Source organism: Callithrix jacchus, chromosome 12 (assembly GCF_049354715.1).
Source record: "Callithrix jacchus isolate 240 chromosome 12, calJac240_pri, whole genome shotgun sequence".
NCBI lineage: Eukaryota > Metazoa > Chordata > Mammalia > Primates > Cebidae > Callithrix > Callithrix jacchus.
Genome location: NC_133513.1, coordinates 31,463,960 through 31,478,347, shown reverse-complemented (window position 1 = coordinate 31,478,347; position 14,388 = coordinate 31,463,960). Strand labels below are relative to the sequence as shown.

The window sequence follows — 14,388 nt, the reverse complement described above, 5'->3', positions numbered from 1 at the left end:
TCTTGCAGAATTGGAAGTTGATAGCATGATAGAGCATGAAGAAAACCAAGACAGACATTTATGGGAAGCTGTATTAATCAGTAACAAAAATACATCAGGAGAATGTGTTAATAAAAACATGTAATCTGTGCATAGACTCTATTCCTTTAAGAAAAATGCCTAGTACATATAACCTAGGTGGAATCAGTTTGAAAAATATGTCAGGGTTTACCACAAATACTAGCAACTTTTCAGTAGAGAAATCTGATAGTGCCATTCAGTGTGAGAAACTGCTTCCTGATGTGAAACATAAGAAAACTCATACTAGAGAGAAATGTAATGAATTAATAAGAAGGAGATCTTCTATCATAATGAAGGTTTTATTCAGCAACAGGAGATTCATATTGTGGAGGAACAATTAGAATATCACGAATGCATTAAAGCCTTCCACAAGAATGGTCTCTTCATTACACATAAGGGAACTCATAAAAGAGAGAAGCTCTGTGATTATGATTGTGAGAAAACCTCCAGGGATGAGTCAAACCTCATGTTTTATCAGACAATTTACTACAGAAATAATTACTATGAATTTAATGAATATGAGGAAACCTGTAATAAATCAGGCCTCTGGAAGAAATATAGAATTCACATAGGTGAGAAACACCATGATGTAACATATGTGGGGAAACTGTCTTTCGGAAGTCCAACGTCACAGTACATCAGAAACACACACAGGAGAGAGACCTTATGAATGTGATGAATGCGAGAAAACTTTCTTCCACAAGTCATCCCTTACTGTACCTCAGAGAATCCACACAGGAGAGAGACTCTGTGAGTGTTCTAAGTGTGAGAAAACTTTCTACCAGAACTCAGCCCTCAGTCAGCATCAAAGAACACATACAGGGGAGAAGCCTCATAAATGTAGTGAATGTGGGAAGTCTTTTTCCTGAAAGTCAGACCTGACTGTGCATCAGAGATCTCACACTGGAGAAACACCCTATAAATATAATGAGTGTGAGAAATTGTTCAGTGTAATGTCAGAATCACTGTGCACCAGAGAATACACTCAGGGGAGAAGCCCTACCAATGTGAAGAATGAGGAAAAACATACTGTATGAAGTCAGCCCTAAGGAAACATCGAAGACTTCACCCAGGAGAAAATATATGAATGCAGTGAATGTAGGAAGATGTTCTCTGGGAAGTCAGATCTCCTTAACCATCAGAGAACCCATACAGGGGAGAAATCCTATGAATGTGTTGAATGTAGGAAAACTTTTCTGAAGTCAACCCTCCATAAACATCAGAAAATTCATACAGGGAGAAACCTTTTGAATGTAACAAATGTGGGAAAGCGTTCTGCCAAAAGTCACAGCTCAGGAAGCATCAGAGACTTCATAAGGGGAGAAACCTTCTAAGTGTAAAGAATGTGGGAAAACTAAGCAGCTCCCTGACCCCCATATATCCAAAGGGTCACCTAAAAAAAAAAATGTGGGAAAACTTTTTGTCAGAAGGCATCCCTCAATGTACATCAGAGAATACACACAGGAGAGAAGCCTTATCAAGTAATGAATGTGGAAAATCTTTCTATGATAGTTCAACCCTTGTTAAACATAAGAGGATTCACTCAGGGGAGAAACTTTATAAATGTAACAAATGTGGGAAGACCTCCAGCCAGAAACCAAGACTTGCCACACATCAGAGAAAACACACCGAGGAGAAACACTGTAAAAATAGTGCAGTGAAACCCTCATATCATAATTCAGAGCCTTTGCTATGACAGAAAGTATACCCAGGAAAGCCCTAGATGTAATGAATGGGGGACATCTAGAAGTCAACTTTGAATTTACCTTAGAGAACTCATGCAGGGAGAAACCCTGGCAATATCATCATCCATGTGTATTTTTTTTTCCCTCGGCATATAGCTAGTCTGTATATTTCAGTCTATCTTAAATCCACTTGGGGCCATGTGGAACAGATCGTTCCAGTGGGATGTAAGTGTAAATAATGTAATTCACTTCTAGGTCTGAAACATTGGTCTCCATGGAGAACTTTTGTGTTCTCTGGTCAGTAAGAATATAGATGCCAGCTGGGGGCAGTGGCTCATGCCTGTAATCCCAGCACTTTGGGAAGCTGAGGTGGACAGATCACGAGGTCAGAAGTTTGAGACCAGGCTGGCCAACATAGTTAAACCTCGTCTATACTAACAATTCAAAAAATTAGCCAGGAGGTAGTGGGCATCCTGAGTGCCTAGCTACTCAGGAGGCTGAGGCAGGAGAATTGCTTGAACCCAGGAGACAGGTTGCAGCCACCCAAGATTGCACCACTGCACAATGGCCCAGGCAACAGTGCAAAACTCCATCTCAAATAAAAAAAAAGAGTGTAGATGCTTTACATTGAGAGGTCAGCATTCACTGTATCTTGATGAATACATAGGAGAGTTGAAACTCCTGTCAACATCCCAAATGTTTAGAAGCCTCATCCATAAATCAAACTCATTGTAATTGGAGAAATCCAGAGATGACAACAAATGTAGAAAAGTCTTGGCCCGGTGTGGTGGCTCAATCCTGTCATCCCAGTAATTTGGTAGGCTGAGTTGGGTGGAGGTCAGGAGTTTGAGACCAGCATGTCCAAGATGGTGAAACCTTGTCTCTACTAAAATACAAAAATTAGCTGGGCATGGTGGTGCAGGCCTGTAATCCCTGCTTCTTGGGAGGCTGAGACATGAGAATTGCTGGCACCAGGAGGCGGAGCTTGCAGTGAGCCAAGATCATGCTACTGTACTCCAGCCTAGGTGACAGAGTGAGACCAAAAAAAAAAAGTCTTTACCATAAGGTGTTATTTCATTGAACCTCAGGCAAATAAGAGTAGAATAAAACCTTATAAATATATGATGTTCTGAAAGTTTTCCACAAAATCATATACTTTGTCACATATCAGAGAGTTCATACAAAGGAAAACAATTTAGAAAACAGATTTTTTTTCTTTAGAAAAATGTTTACATAGCCGGGCATGGTGATTTATGCCTCCTATCTCAACACCTTAGGAGGCTGAAGTAGGAGGATTTTGTGACCAGGAGAGATCAGCCTGGGCAACATAGGGAGACCCTGTCTCTATGAAAATAAAAATTTAGCTGGGCATGGTGGTGCATGTCCCAGCTACACAAGGAGGCTGAGGCAGGAGGATCATGCTTGAGTCAGGAGTTCGAGGCTGCTGTGAGCTGTGATCATGCCACTGGACTCCAGCCTGGGTGTCAGAGCGAGACCCTGTCTTAAATAAAAAGTTTACATTGCAGCAACAAAATTTTTATTAAACATAGCTGGGGTGGTGGCTCATGTCTATAATCTTAGCAGTTTGGGAGGCCAAGGTGGGTGGATTGCCTGAGCCCAGGAGTTCAAGAGCAGCCTGGACAACATGGTCAAACCCTATCTCTACTAAAATGCAAAAAGTTAGCCATGTATGGTGGTACATGACTGCAGTCCCAGCTACTTGGGAGGCTGAGACAGGAGAATTACTTGAACCCAGGAAGTGGAGGTTGTAGTGAGCCGAGATCATGCTACTGCACTCCAGCCTGGGCCACAGAGTGAGACTCTGTCTCAAAAAAATAAAAAATAAAATTTTTGTTAAAAATAAAATATTTCCTATGAATGTGGCTACTGTAAACATGTGTTTTTATAAAACATCACAAATATTCTGAGTAAATCAGGTACACAGAATTAAACTATGTGAAGAGTCCTTGAGCTGTTGAGTTGGGGGTGATTTATATGTATTTTACATGGCAGGTAATTACTGTATTTGACTTTTTTCACTGGAACCCAATAGAACCAAACTCAAACATTAAAATCCTTAGTTTAATAACCATTATCTCTTAATTCTTATAAATCACTGTAGTCTTTTTATATTTTAATACAGTCTTTTATGTGAAATACTACTTGATACTTTTTTTTAAATTTCAAACTACACTTTAATGATCTCCACCAAGAACTCCTAGTGTTCCCAATGAGATGTGGGTCTCTGGGCCTACAGTTTTGTTTCTCTCACTCCATTTTTCCTCCTCAGTGGGAATATGTTACAGCTGAAGAGAAGAGATGGTTAAATATTTCCATGTCTGTACTTTATAGTAGTGGGTTGTAGGCCTCCACATTCTAATAGAGAAGGAAAGGCTTGGGAGTGGGGCTCTGGGAGTGGGAGGCTCTGGGAGTGGGGTGGGAGTTACCTTGTGTGTACCACATCAGGGCTGCCTATTTCATGATAGAGGTGGTATGGAGTTACGTTTGGCAACTAGAGCCATGATGGTAGTCGAGCCTGTCATTTATGGCATTACAAGACCAGGACATGTTAAAATGATATGGGAAGCAGTGCCATTAAGGCTGTTGAAAGGAAGTCAGAGTTCAAGTATTTGTGCATGAGGCACTTTATGTGGTGACAACTTCTAAATTTATAGTTGTCAGGGCAGGAATAGAGTTGGTGATTTAATCTGAGATCAGGTCTGCTCATGTTTATTTCTGATTGATCATGAAGTCCAGTTCATTTTACTTTTTTCATGGCAAAATTCTTTTAAGGCTGCTAGTGTTTCATGGAAAAGGTTCAAAACTATATCTGGAAGGTAATCCAAAGACTCCAGTGAGGCAACGCAGTGAGAGCTGTGCTAAATCCTCATTGTGCCCCGGTTCTGAGGAATGTGTGCTTTGAGGTCTCATTGGGATCAGGGCAGAGAGGGCTTGGGTATGTGTAAGAATGAAGGAGGTGGGAGGTAAAGAGATATTTCAATCCAATTCCAAGAACGATAAAATCTTATTATTCTATGATCCATTATATACATTTGAATCCGCCACCAGTCAAAAAAAGATGCCTTGAAATATCATTACAGGGTTCAGAAAATCTGTCTGAATTAGCTTTAATAGGGGTTTGAGTGTGTTTCTCCGCTGCTAATATTGTCATTATTAGATTGCATTTCGTTTTTTATAGAGGCCTAAACAACCAAGGGGGAACTTGGTCTGTTGGTTTAGAATGCCAGAGATCTACCAGACTGCTTGTTCTTGTGTTGAAAAATATACTGGCTAGTTGTTAGGCCATAATATTGAAGTCCTCATACTTTAAAGCAATATAATTCTAAGCTTCCATGTCTTGTCAATAGCTGTTGACTGACTTGGCTCATAAGAAGGATGGAGAAGAATGAGTTCATGTCCTTTGCAGGCTCTTGGATGAATCTGGAAACTATCAGCAAACTGACACAAGAACAGAAAACCAAACACTGCATGTTCTCACTCATAGGTGGGTTGTTGAACAAGTAGAACACATGGACACAGGGAGGGGAACATCCTGTGGGTCTGTTGGGGGCTGGAGGGCTAGGGGAGGGACAGCAGCGAATAGGGAGGTTGGGGAGGGATAATATTGGGAGAAATGCCTGATGTGGGTAATGGGGGGAATGGAGGTAGCAAAGCACCATGGCATGTGTGTGCCTATGCAACAATCCTGCAAGTTCTGCACATGTACCCCAGAACTTAAAGTATAATTAAAAAAAGAATTTACCGCATCATAATTCAAGATGCTAAATCAGTGTGTAAAAAGGGATCAAAATAGAGTAAAACTATAAGCAAGGCTGGCATAGACCACACAGCTTCTTTTTCCATTTAAACACTCCCATCTCGTCTCCAGATCTGCTTGACACTGCCTCATTTGACATCATTTGACATTACTTAGTCCATAAAACTTTACATATTTATAATGGACAACAATAAGACTGGGCAGTTATTGTGGCACAAAAATGGCAGAAAGAAGTTACGAGACCATCAAATATGGATGTCATTTTCAAGCCAAATGCTTTATTGATGATAAATTAGCAGTCCTAAATTAACACAGACGTGATAAAATATCTACTTTATTGACGGGTTTTTATTATGAACTATACTTACAGGTTTAAATTGAAAAAACCCATTTCTACAAACTGCTTCCAAATTTTGAGTGTCTCAGTTGTGATATAGGTAAATAGGGGGCATTTTAGGGACATTGCAATAAATCTTATTTGGGGTGACACTGATTTTTCTTAGTAAGACAAAATTGAGTTGGAAGACTTATAAAAATAGATTGATTATTTCCTGGTGCCGTAACAGAGGAAAACCACAAAAAGTACTTTGCTGCCGACATTTAAAAAATCTTACATCATATAGTTTGTTTGACTGCATTACATGATACTAAATATTAGGAAGGTACAGAGGAATGGTGAAGAAATGAAATTAGAGAAACAAGGATGTATTTGCGTCAAAAAACTGGAAGGAAAAAATGAATTCTTTTCATCGAACCAAAACTTGACACATTTTAAGTATACTACTACAACCATTTCCTCTACAATTTCTTGGCATATATTAACAGAAATTACCATTGTTACTGAGCTGCCTTTTCAATAAAGATGCCAAGCAGTTTTTGTTAGCCACACATTTTTTAAAAAACAATTATTTACGTAAAAAATGTAGCGATCAAGTACATAATTTTTACATTTAGCAAACCTGAATTAGTTTAAGAAAACAACTGAGAATGGTAATGCTCATTGTACTATCCCATAAAATTCTTAGTAAGAAAACCACCCATCTTTCAATATCTTGAAATGTCTACATGGGAAGACTCAAGTGTGCTGAGCTTCACTTGTATATAACCCAGGAACTATTTGTATATAGCATATCTATGTTGTTGTTTGCCATTACTACCTAGTACTAGAAACCATGGTATAGTACAGGAGTTTGCCAAAAATTTATATAAAATGCTATCTTTTTTTTTGAGATGGAGTTTCACTCTTGTTACCCAGGCTGGAGTGCAATGGTGCGATCTCGGCTCACCGCAACCTCCACCTCCTGGGTTCAGGCAATTCTCCTGCCTTAGCTTCCCGAGTAGCTGGGATTACAGGCACGCGTCACCATGCTCAGCTAATTTTTTGTATCTTTAGTAGAGACGGGGTTTCACCATGTTGACCTGGATGGTCTCAATAGCTTGACCTCGTGATCCACCCGCCGTGGCCTCCCAAAGTGCTGGGATTACAGGTGTGAGCCACCGTGCCCAGCCTATAAATACTTTTAACCTTCCAAGACACATATTGATTTCTGTCACTTTTTAAAGCCCCCTATCCCCCAATCTTAGCTTGTGGATGGATCATTGAAAAAGAGACTCTCGGCCAGATTTGGCCTCTGGGCCAAAGTTTGCTTACCCCTTGATATAGTGGTTAGGAACATAGACCTTGGAACTAGATTTCTTGGGCTCAAATCCCAGGTCTGTTACGTATTAGATGTGTGACCTGGAGCAAATCTTTGAACATATATTCTTTAGTTTCCTCTTCTGCAAAATGATGATACTAGTGTTACCTCCCTCACAGGGTTCTAGTAAGGATTAAGAAGTTAGTAAATACAGTACTTAGACCAGTGTATAGGACATTCCAAGTGTTAACTCTATTATGAGGAGCATTATTCCGTGCAACAGATTTATAGGAGTTTTTGCAGGTTTTTGATTTGCTACTCAACAGTTATCCCCCACTTATTCCATGCCAATAGAACCTTGGTTTTTTCATTGTCTATCTAGAATTGTTAGTTCACCCTAATTTTAAAAAACGTTTCCTGGACAGTAAAGTACTAAGAATGCTTAATGAGATTTGAGATAACAAGATTTCATAATGATTAACAGATTACATAAGATAGCCCTTTTATTTTGCTAGATGTTCATATGTCTAGACATGTAATTCTGTCTTTTGGTCTTGAGGTAAGATCTGTCAATAGCAGAACAAAAAACTGGGAAGCAGTTGGATTGATGATGTCTCCAGCAGGTGAATTAGCCAAGCCTGTTATATGAAATAATAGTTTTTTTCCCTCATTATACTGATTGAGTTGGGATTTTCTATTTCTTACAGCTGAAGGTGGTTTAACCAGCTCAGACATACCTTTTTGAAAAAGTATTAATTCATAAATATTAACAGCAGTCTCTGGGGAGCATATGCTTTTAGTAAAAATTGATTCACGGGAAGCTGTGTTTTCAGCCCTAGAAATCTCCATGTGGTGAGCCTGATCCTTTGAAGTTATTCACTATTCCATTGTAAGAAACGATGATTCTCTGCTTCATTGCACTTTCATTGCATCAGCACAAGAAAATCACTTGGAAATTACCATTATCCTATTTATATCTTACATTTAAACTATGTTTATTAAATTGTTCATTGATCTGTCCCTATGTCCATGTGGACGTTGGAAAGGCAGACAGAGTGTGGGTGTTATACAAGTTCAGGCAGCACTGACTCCTTTCTTCTAGATACCCTGAAGGCCTGCACCATCATGCTCTCATGTTCTTGTGGTAGTATTACTAAGCCAACAAATACTAATATCCTTTATGTTTCTGACATTTGTTTCACTGACTTCTTTGTGCTTATACAAAAGGTAATGTTTTAGTTAGTATGGCTTTATAATATTTTTATTTATTTTTCCTAGACAGAGTCTTGCTGTGTCACCCAGAGCTGGAGCGCAATGGTGCAATCTTGGGTCACTGCAACCTCCGCCTCCTGGGTTCAAGCAATTCTCCTGCCTCAGCATGCCAGGTAGCTGGGATTACAGGCATGCGCCACCACACTTGGCTAATTTTTGTATTTTTAGTAGAGACAGGGTTTTACCATGTTGGCCAGGCTGATCTTGAACTCCTCACCTTGTGATCTACCCACCTCAGCCTCCCGCAGTGTTGTGATGACAGGTGTGAACACCATGCCCAGCCTATAAAATGTTTAATGAAGAACAGTGCTTTAGACTGGGCACAGTGGCTCATGCCTTTAATCCTAGCACTTTGGGAGGCCAAGGTGAGTGGATTGATTGAACCCAGGAGTTTGAGACCTGCCGGGGCAGCATAGTGAAAGCCTGTCTCTACAAAAAAATACAAAAAATTAGTTGGGAATGGTAGCATGTGCCTGTAGATCCAGCTACTCAGGAGGCTAAGGTGGGAGAATTGCCTGAGCCCCAGGGAAGTCAAGGCTACAGTAAGCCATGAATTGCACCACTGCCCTCCAGGCTATGTGACAGAGCAAGACCCTCTTTTAAGAAGAAAACAAAAAAAAATCCAACATTTTTCTATTTCTTAAAGTTTTTTACCCCATATATTTTTGTTAAAGGTTTTATTTATTCCATTTGTTAGTTTCCCCCACGCCCATACAAAAGTTTTGTGTTCTGACTGGATTTGCATTACCTGAGGGTAAAACACTTTCTTTTGCTTACCTGGACCTTTCCAAGATAAGGCCAGATTCCAGGCTCAGGGCTCAGGTTGCACCTGCTTTTCCGTCTTCTGGATAGGGATTACAGGTGCCTGCCTCCATGCCCAGGTTTTGTTTTGTTTATTTTTTGAGTCAGAGTTTTACTCTTGTTGCCGAGGTTGGAGTTCAGTGGAAAGATCTTGGCTCACTGCAACCTCCACCTCCTAGGTTCAAGCGATTGTCGTGCCTCAGCCACCTAAAAGGCTGGGATTACAGGCATGTGCCACCATGCACTGCTCATTTTGTATATTTAGTAGAAATGGGATGTCTCCATCTTGGTCAGGCTGGTCTTGAAATCCCATCCTTATGTGGTCCAACTGCCTCGGCCTCCCAAACTGCTGGAATTACAGGCTTGAGCCACCAACCACAACCAATATCTTTTTATTAAAAATGTAAATTGGAGGCGGGCACAGGTTGATCCCCTTAAGGTCAGGAGTTCCAGACCAGCCTGGCCATTATGGTGAAACCCTGTCTCTACTAATATTAAAAAAATTAGCTGGGCATGGTGGCGGGTGCCTGTAATACCAGCTACTCAGGAGGCTGAGCCCCAAGACTCACTTGAATCTGGGAGACGGGGGTTGCAGTGAGCCGAGGTTATGCCACTGCACTCCCACCTGGGTGACAGAGTGAGACTCCCTCTCAAAAAAGAAAAAAGAACCCAAAAACTCAAATTGGACTGTTTCCTCCCTGCTTCCTGATTTCCCATCACACATTAAAAGATAAACTGCTAAACTTCCCCCACCTCCACAAGGCCCGCAGGCCCTGCCAAATTCATCCTCCTTTTCTCCTCCCTGTCTCCCACTACTTACTCTCTTCAAGCCACAGGGACTTTCTCGCTGTACTTCCAACATGATAGACACAGTCCTGCCCCAGGGCCTTTGCATGGGCTGTGCCCTCTGTCTGGAAAGTGCTTACCCTTAATACCTTCCTTCTCACACTGGTTACCCCTTTCCATTAAGATCTTGGCCCAGGCTGGGCATAGCGCCACATGCTTATAATCCCAGCAATTTTGCAGGCTGAGGTATGAGGATCACATGAGCCCAGAAGTGTTTGGTTTTGTTTTGCTTTTTGTTTTGTTTGAGACAAAATCTTGCTCTGTCACCCAGGCAGGAGTGCAGTGGTGGGTGATTTCAGCCAACTGAAACCACCACCTTCCAGGTTCAAGCGATTCTGCTGCTCAGCCTTCTGAGTAGCTGGGAATACAGGTGCTTGCCACCATACCCAGGTTTTTTTTCTTTGTGGTTTTTGTTGTTCAGACTATGTTTAATCTTGTTACCCTGGCTGGAGTTCAGTGGCACGATCTTGGCTCACTGCAACCTCCGCTTCCCAGGTTCAAACGATTCTCCTGCCTCAGCCTCCAAAATGGCTGGGATTACAGGCATGCACCACCATGCCCAGCTAATTTTGTATATTTAGTAGAAATGGGATTTCTCCATCTTTGTCAGGCTGGTCTCCAACTCCCAACCTCAGGTGATCCAACTGCATCGGGCTCCCAAATTGCTGAGATTACAGGTGTCAGCCACCAACCCAGACCAATATCATTTATTAAAACATAAATTGGAGCTGAGGCAGGTTGATCCACTTAAGGTCAGGAGGTCCAGACCAGCCTGGCCATTATGGTGAAACCCTGTCTCTACTACTGTTACAAAAATTAGCCAGGCATAGTGTCGGGTGCCTGTAATACCAGCTAGTCAGGAGGCTGAGCCCTAAGAGTCACCTGAGTCTGGGAGGTGGAGGTTGCAGTGAGCCAAGATCAGGGCCCCTGCACTCTCACCTGGGAGAGAGTGAGACACCATCTCAAAAAAAAAACAAAACAAACAAACAAACAAAAAACACCAAAAAACTCAAATTGGACTGTTTCTTTTCTGCTTCCTGATTTCCCATCACACTTACATTAAAAGATAAACTGCTTAACGTCCCCCACCTCCCCAAGGCCCGCGGGCCCTGCCCAACCTGTCCTCATTCCCTCCTCTCTCTCTTCCCATCCTCACTCTGCTCCAGCCACATAGACCTTCTTGCTGTTCCTCCAACATGCCAGACACACTCCTGCCCCAGGGCCTTTGCACGAGCTCTGTCCTCTGCCTGGAAAGTGCTTACCTTCCAATACATTCCTTTCAAACTTTTACCCCTTTCCATTAAGATCTTGGCCCATGCTGGGCATGATGGCACATACTTATAATCCCAACAATTTTGCAGGCTGAGGTAGGAGGATCACATGAGTGCAGAAGTGTTTGATTTTGTTTTGTTTTTTGTTTTGTGTGAGACAGAATCTTGCTCTGTCGCCCAGGCAGGAGTGCAGTGGGTGATTTCAGCCCACGAAAGCCTACAATGTACAGGTTGAAGCGATTCTGCTGCCTCAGCCTTCTGAGTAGTTGGGACTACAGGTGCCTGCCACCATGCCCAGAGTTTTTTTTTTGTTTTTATTTTTTTCGTTGTTTTTTATTTTTGAGTCAGAGTTTTACTCTTGTTACCCAGGTTGGAGTTCAGTGGCACGATCTTGACTCACTACAACCTCTGCCTCCCAGGTTCAAGCGATTCTCGTGCCTCAGCCTCCTAAAAGGATGGGATTAGAGGCATGCGCCACCATGCACTGCTCATTTTGTATATTTAGTGGAAATGGGATGTCTCCATCTTGGTCAAGTTGGTCTCGAACTCCCATCCTCACGTGATCCAACTGCCTTGGCCTCCCAAACTGGTGGGATTACAGGTGTAAGCCACCAACCATGACCAATATCTTTTTATTAAAATGTAAATTGGAGGCTGAGGCAGGTTGATCTTCTTAAGGTCAGGAGTTCCAGACCAGCCTGGCCATTATGGTGAAATCCTGTCTCTACTAATATTAAAAAAATTAGCCGGGCATGGTGGCAGGTGCCTGTAATACCAGCTACTCAGGAGGCTGAGCCCCAAGACTCACTTGAATTTGGGAGGTGAAGGTTGCAGTGAGCCAAGGTCATGTCACTGCACTCCCACCTGGGTGACAGAGTGAGACTCCCTCTCAAAAAAGAAAAAAAACCTCGAAAACTCATATTGGACCATTTCCTCCCTGCTTCCTGATTTCCCATTACACTTACATTAAAAGATAAACTGCTTAACTTCCCCACATACTCCTGGCCTGCAGGCCCTGCCCAACCTGTCATCCTTCCCTCCTCTCTCTCTCCCACTCCTCACTCTACTCAAGCCACAAGGACCACCTCGCTGTTCCTCCATCAGGCCAGACACGGTCCTGCCCCCGGGCCTTTGCATGGGCTGTGCCTTCTGTCTGGAAAGTGCTTACCCCCCAATACCTTCTTTCTCACACTAGTTACCCATTTCCATTAAGATCTTGGCCCAGGTTGGGCATGGGGGCACCTCCTTATATTCCCAGCAATTTCGCAGGCTGAGGTAGGAAGATCACATAAGCCCAGAAGTGTTTTGTTTTATTTGAGACAGAATCTTACTCTGTCACCCAGGCAGGAGTGCAGTGGGTGATTTCAGCCCACTGAAAACGCCACCTTCCAGGTTCAAGTGATTCTGCTGCCTCGGCCTTCTGAGTAGCTAGGAGTACAAGTGCCTGCCACCATGCCCAGGATTTTTTTATTTCTTTCTTTTTTGTTTGTTTGTTTTCAGACAACCTTTAATCTTGTTGCCCAGGTTGGAGTTCAGTGGCAGGATCTTGGCTCACTGCAACATCCGCCTCTCAGCTTCAAGCAATTCTCCTGCCTTAGGCTCAGAAATGACTGGGATTACAGGCATGCACCACCATGCCCAGCTACTTTTGTATATTTAGTAGAAATGGGATTTCTCCGTCTTTATCAGGCTGGTCTCGAACTCCCGTCCTCAGGTGATCCAACTGCCTCAGCCTCCCAAATTGCTGGGATTACAGGTGTGAGCCACCAAACAAGACCAATATCTTTTTATTAAAACGTAAATTGGAGGCTGAGGCAGGTTGATCCACTAGAGGTCTGGAGTTCCAGAGAAGCCTGGCCATTATGGTGAAACCCTCTCTCTACTCATATTACAAAAATCAGCCGGGCATGGTGGCGGGTGCCTGTAATACCAGCTACTCAGGAGGCTGAGCCCCAAGAGTCACCTGAATCTGGGAGGCAGAGGTTGCAGTGAGCCCAGGTCATGCCACTGCACTCCCAACTGCGTGACAGAGTGAGACTCCATCTCAAAAAAAAAAAAAAAAAACCCCAAGAACTCAAATTGGACTGTTTCTTCCCTGCTTCCTGTCTTTAATGTAATCACACTTACATTAAAAGATAAACTGCTAAACTGCCCCCACCTCCCCAAGGCCCACAGGCCCTGCCAAATTCATCCTCCTTCCCTCCTCCCTGTCTCCCACTCCTCACTCTGCTCAACCACAGGGCCCTCCTCACTGTTCCTCCAATACACCAGGCACAGTCCGGCCCCAGGGCCTTTGCATGGGCTGTGCCCTCTGTCTGGAAACTGTTTACCCCCCAATACCTTCCTTGTCACACTGGTTACACCTTTCCATTAAGATCTTGGCCCAGGCTGGGCATGGTGGCACTTGCTTATATTCCTAGCTATTTTTCAGGCTGAGGTAGGAGGATCACATGATCCCAGAAGTGTTTGGTTTTGTTTTGCTTTTTGTTTTGTTTGAGACAGAATCTTGCTCTGTCATCCAGGCAGGAGTGCAGTGGGTGATTTCAGCCCACTGAATCGTCCACCTTTCAGGTTCAAGTGATTCTGCTGCCTCAGCCTTCTGAGTAGCTGGGACTACAGGCATCTGCCACCATGCCCAGGATTTTTTTTTTGAGACAGTGTTTTACTCTCGTTGCCCAGTTTGGAGTTCAGTGGCACGATCTTGGCTCACTGCAACCTCCACCTCCCAGGTTCAAGTGATTCTCTGGCCTCAGCCTCCCAAATGGCTGGGACTACAGGCATGCCCCACAATGCCCAGCTAATTTTGTATATTTAATACAGATGGGATTCTCCATCTTGCTCAGGCTGGTCTTAAACTCCCAACCTCAGTTGATCCACCTGCCTCGGCCTCCCAAAGTGATGGGATTACAGGTGTGAGCCACCAACCCCGACCAATACCTTTTCATTAAAACACAAATTGGAGGAAGAGAAAGGATGATCCACGTAAGGTCAGAAGTTCCAGACCAGCCTGGCCATCATAGAGAAACCCTGTCACTACT

At 43.0% G+C, this 14,388-nt stretch overlaps 2 protein-coding genes across 5 annotated transcripts in view; one reads left to right on the top strand and one right to left on the bottom strand.

Moving 5' to 3' along the window:
- Positions 1–124, top strand: part of ZNF248 (zinc finger protein 248) — an 83,084-nt gene extending 82,960 nt beyond the window's left edge. The window contains exon 8 of one of the 4 annotated variants that reach the window (XM_078345208.1): positions 9–124. In XM_078345208.1, coding sequence (XP_078201334.1) covers positions 9–29 — 21 coding nt within the window. In that variant the 3' untranslated portion in view covers positions 30–124. The remainder of the gene's footprint in view (positions 1–8) is intronic. The other 3 variants (XM_078345210.1, XM_078345207.1, XM_035267540.3) reach the window with 3 other exon arrangements.
- LOC118146076 (uncharacterized) overlaps positions 1–14,388 on the bottom strand; it is an 86,855-nt gene that overhangs the window by 6,507 nt on the left and 65,960 nt on the right. The gene's annotated exons all lie outside the window — the stretch shown is intronic.